Here is a 5,595-nt window from a genome sequence, read left to right on the forward strand (position 1 = left end):
AAGCCTAAAACCTTACGTTTTGCAGGATGTACGGCTCTCGTGTCCATACGTTAAGGCAAGACTTACGGGATTTTATACAGCATTTCCATAAATTCCACGTGTTTTCAGCCATAAATAGTGCATTCGGTCATTAAAATAGAAGAATAGATTACTAGGCTTTGTAATAATTATACCAACAAGTACATTCACACTTCTTAAAAAAAGAGGAAGAGGTTGAACAGAAGCATTTGTTGATATTTAGCTTATTCGAAAATATATCCACGTGTATGGTTTGATAAAAATAGAATGACATTTGGGCGAATGATTTTCATTGGTTGAGAAGAAAATTTCAGCTAAGTCTTGTATTTAGAAATAGAGCAGTGTTCTATTTGTAAGTCAGATTTGTAAGGCTCGAAAAACCGTGTATTAAGGGTGTACACACAGTAAGACAAGAACTTAAGTTCCATGACTTATAAGGCAAGCCTTATCGTATATACCGGCCCTTAAGCTTAAGTCTAAATCTTTATGTTCTATTTAGTTTTTGTAAAAGTCAAGCATAACAAAATATTTTTCAATATTGCTTTACAAAAGTCTGGTTACCTGCAAATTTAGAGATTAATTCAATAATAAATAAACATTTTCCAGTGATTGAAAATTTGTTTCATGATCCTGGGGCCAGATCACACCTCTGGAATTTCCGGAAGTCCGTGTTTTATGCCCTGTTCTCATCTTAGTATTGTTTTTAGATTTGTTGAAATCGATCACTGTTTTTTATCTTCACCTTTTTCCCTAGCAATATCACATCAAGGAAAATATAGCGTGTGTATTCACCTGTATAATATCGGGAAATCAAATAAAAAATCTGGTATGGGTGAAAGTTAGGGGGGGGGGGGGGTTAGAAAATAAAGGCACCATTTAGGATGGTTCATAAACTGTTTAAAAATTTTATTTCGTTTATGTTTTGAAGTTTTAAATATCAAGCATAGGTAAGATCTGTCGTCTGCTGTACGTGAAGGGTTGTTTACATAACATTATGTAGGCCGTCTTAGCGACGACACATAAACTCAGGTAAATAAATCTTATATCATCAATTGTTCAAATGTAAAATATAAATTACTCTTGTAGAATTTGTCAGAAATATTTTTATTGATCAACAGAGTTTAATTTCAGTGGACGGATACAGTATAAACATAATATTATGGATATGAAATAGCATATCTGACACCCGGCCTGCAGGACGATTTAACCTGCGAAAAAATAAAGTCTAAATAAGGTTATCAAATTATGTTTTAGATATAGTATATGTTATATTTACCTGTGGTGAATAGTAAACCAGTGTGGTAAAAAGTAAACCAAAAAGAAGTACACAAATATATATGTAAATCGAAAGTAAAACTGTGTATGTTTAAACTTGTTTGACTACTCACCGGAGTGCAACGAGGTTAAATCAATACTTTTAAACTATTAATGTACAAGACTTTTAAATGCTAAAAAGACATTTAATGACTTCCTATCATTTTGTGGCCTGGATCATGTGATAAACATTATGATCTTTTGACAGGTAACGAAAGTTCTATTTGATATTGTCTCAATGTGATTTATCGTAATCATTTTTTATGAAATAAAAATGATTGCTACTATTAGTCATGTTTCTGTGCAATGTTTCAATACAAATGTACATGCAAAAGCTAAGGAGCAAATAAAATGATCGATTTTATATATATACAAGTATATATATATGAAAATAACAGTAATATCAGAAAATCAAGGTACAATAGTAGTACAAAATAAAATATTTAAAGACGTTAATATTTACAGCAACCAATTCATAGATCTATACATTGTTTGCAGTTTCTTTTTCCTTAAATTCCAGACATTGTTTATATATATATATATATATATATATATTTTAAAACCACAAAACAGAAACGAAAGCGTACATATCTGCACAACAACATGTGTGTGTACCAGAACAAAAGGATCATTCAAATGATAAAGCAGTCTATGCTGAGTGACTTATTCATGATTTCTTATGCAAATACCATAATTTTCTGTTTTAGATGTGCAACATACAGGTACCAAAATTTAGGAAGTTTGCTACACCAAAAATGGAAAATGAAACTGAATGCTTGAAAACCAACTAAATAACCCGTTGGTTTTTAATCATACAACAATTAATCATGTCTGAGATAGAAATTATCATTGCCATTAAATTTGGAACAAACTACAGCACAAACGCCTACATGATCAATGATGGCCGAACTGAAGACCCCAAATTGTTCACTGTCCCGTTCCAGAAACACGCTACTAGTTCAATGTCGCTGATCACACCTACAGTAGCTCTTTTTACGGAAAACGGTGTATTCCAGTCTTACGGATTTGATGCTGAATATCAGAATCTGCAACAAGGCGATAAAAACAAGTACTTGCTTTTTCGAGACTTTGTTTGGGATCTCTTCTGTGTTAACGACGAGGTCAGTATATATTCAATGTTCCGAGGTGTTTTCCTTATTTAAAGAAATAATCAAGTTCTGTGGTGATGAGTATAGTTAAACTTACAGTTCTGGTACAGTGATTACTTTCGGAGAGAATAATATATCTTATAGGGTTGTAATAGGTTATCGAAAACATCCATTTTCAGGTTCCCAAAAACTTAAAGGCAGTAAACGAAAAAGAGATGAAGTCAATTGATGTTATGTCAGCAGTTTTATCATACATGGATGGTCACGTGAAAGTGATGGCAGGAAAACACTCCATAGACGTTTCTACAAAGTATGTTTTAACGGTGCCAACTTGTTCATGTAACGATTCAAGAGGGTTTATGCTGGAAGCTGCAGAACACGTAATAAGTTTACTAAATAGAGCATTTTTATTTATAACTCTGTGTGTGTGTGTGTGTGTGTGTGTGTGTGTGTGTGTGTGTGTGTGTGTGAGTAATGATAACTGTTTAGTGGTTCCAGCACACATCATTTGTTATATCATATATTTCAGGCAGGCTTTCCCTCTGATAAAATTACTATTGTTGAGGAGGCTGCGGCCGCACTCTACTTCTGCATACAAAACCCAGTACTTACAGGACTCCCAAGACCAACAGCAAACCAAGACAAAGCATACGTGTTTGTAGAGTGTGAAGGTTAGTATGTTAGCATGTAAGGTTAGTTCACGAATTTTTAAAATAAATAAATTCCGGCATGGAATTTCAAATTCATGTCATAAACATATTTGGACGTTTTTGGAAAAATTAATATTTGATTGATGTTGAAGGACTTATAATTGATTTTTCTGCAGAATTAATATTTGAATATATCTGTACTACATACATTGATTTATAAATCCATACATCAAAATCGAAATAGATATGTGTATACTGCAAAGAATCCGAGGCCTTGAGTTCTTTTCGCCATTTAGATATACAAGAGCATATGATTCAATTTATTCATACAGTGAACTATTAACAAATAAAAATAATCATACATTTTTTAATTTAAAAAAATCTTTTTGGCCTAGAATGCATGTTGCTTATAGATCATTTTACAACTAAAAGAAGCATTGCTGTCACATGGTCTGTAACCGTTTTCTTTTACATCTCTGTAAAAAAGGTCAGAGTGAATAAAGTTTTGCTTCATAACAATCATTCTTTCTTTTAGATGACAATACAAACATTTCGGTTTTAAAGTGCCCAAGCGAGGAGAGTATCAATATAATTTACAGAGATAACGCAGAGATTTGGGCAACTTGTCAAGTGCAAAAAGACTTTGAAGAACTGTTCGCTTTAATAGTCAGTGAGTCATTTTTGAATTATTTTCTGCAAAAATATCCGATGGAGTACTATGATATCATTCAGGAGCTAAAGAAGAAAATCAACAGCACTCCATCCGATACCCAAAGAGTGACAATGAAAATGCCAGCTTTTCTGATGGAAAAATTTCGAAAAAAGACCGGGAAAAGCATTGAAAAAGCTGTTCGAAAGACAATTCTAGAAAACAACATTGAATTTAAATTAGACAAATGTAAAATTTCACCTGATGTCTTCCAAAGCCTGTTTTCTGACGCTGGGAAGCACATTGTTGAATATATGGAGAAGGAATTACTTACAAAGTATCCAGATGTAGATTATCTAATTCTTATTGGAGAGTTTGCGCAATCACCGATTCTACAGAATATCATCAAGGAATCTTTTCCCTCCAAAACTATTTTGATCCCTCCCGAAGCAGGCTTGGCTGCAGTTAAAGGAGCTGTTCTTTTTGGACAAAAGCATGTTTATTTAGAAACCGTGGTGAGTTATAAACATACATACATGTATGATATTGTTTGTCTTTTTCCCTGAAATAGACATAATTATCAATTCTAAAAATTAAAACTATGCAGTAATTCGTTTTAAATTTCGTTAACGCCTGAGAAAATAGTATAATCTGTAAAAGTATTCTGAGTACTATTGAATTATCACACATGGTATTTCATAGCAATGTCCACGAAGAAGTAGAACCCCAGATCCTGAGGACACAGGGCAACTGGAGGAAGTTGTTCAAAGTCCAAGATCTTACAGAGCAGGAAAGAATGACGTTACAAACTTATCTGCCACAAATGAGTTGTTTTCAGACTTACAAAGAGTTGTGCCTCCCTCTGAGAAAAGAAATAGAAGCCGTTTGTGTGTCATTCAGTGATAATAAAAAAGACATACGAGAGCGACCCATGGAAAATGCTCCTCGCTAGACAAACAAGAGTTTAAAAAATCCGCCATTAGTATAATTTTCTTCTGTATTCTAGTATATCAGTTATATTTATACATGTCACTGCGACAAAATTATATGAGATATATAAGATTTCATAGACATTAATTACACCAAATCAGCTAAAATGGACAGTTCAGTGTGCTCTAAGTTACATATTTTAAGAGATGAGATATGATCCGGAGAAAAAAGAATTGAGTTGAATAGAAAGGGGCAAGGTAAAGGCATAGGCCATGGTCCACAAGATAATTGAAATTTTTATAATTCTAATTTTGAATCCAAAAATATATTTGTTGATCAGTTTTTTAAGTAGAAAATCCATAGCTGGTGCTTTTATTCGTATTTACTGAAAATATATTTGAGATCTGATAATTTTCCCTATATAATATAATATGATTAACTTTAGTGATGAACTTTGAAGAAATACCATAGGTAAATACACGTTATTCTGTGACATCCAAGACATTTTTGTGAGAATTTTCAATTACTAAAAAGCCGATTTTCGGAACCTGAGGAACGGACTACCTTAATATATATATGGGATGAATCAACACTATGTTACCTGCTATAAATACAGCTGAACTAAATGTATCAATTCTGTATGTGAAAATTTGGAAACACAATGAAATAATGCATTCATTCATCATAATTTTATAATTAAATCGTTTATTTTCATTGTAATTACATGTATAAAACAGCAACACGAGTCCAGCTACAAAGTTTCTGAATATAACGCATAAAGCTGTACAAGATAGAAAAGCCAAGATTAGAGTTGGAATTACCAATTTTAAAGATGGTAATTTCAACTTAAATCTTTAATCCTTGCTGCATCAGTGATTGATAATTTACTGTTGTTCTTCGGTCTGCATTCTTCAATAGTACTTTA

General features: G+C 32.6%; 1 protein-coding gene across 1 annotated transcript; it reads left to right on the forward strand.

The window, feature by feature from the left end:
• The first annotated feature begins 2,159 nt into the window (after nucleotides 1-2,159).
• Nucleotides 2,160-4,797, forward strand: LOC133186136 (heat shock 70 kDa protein 12A-like). The gene is made up of 5 exons (XM_061321408.1): nucleotides 2,160-2,453; nucleotides 2,621-2,821; nucleotides 2,971-3,112; nucleotides 3,627-4,255; nucleotides 4,443-4,797. The coding sequence occupies exons 1-5, from the start codon at nucleotides 2,160-2,162 to the stop codon at nucleotides 4,641-4,643; spliced, it is 1,467 nt and encodes a 488-aa protein (XP_061177392.1). The 3' UTR covers nucleotides 4,644-4,797.
• Nucleotides 4,798-5,595: the final 798 nt, after the last annotated feature.

This window comes from Saccostrea echinata, unplaced genomic scaffold (assembly GCF_033153115.1).
Source record: "Saccostrea echinata isolate AGI-Se365-2 ecotype Australia unplaced genomic scaffold, CSIRO_AGI_Sech_v1 ptg000012l, whole genome shotgun sequence".
NCBI lineage: Eukaryota > Metazoa > Mollusca > Bivalvia > Ostreida > Ostreidae > Saccostrea > Saccostrea echinata.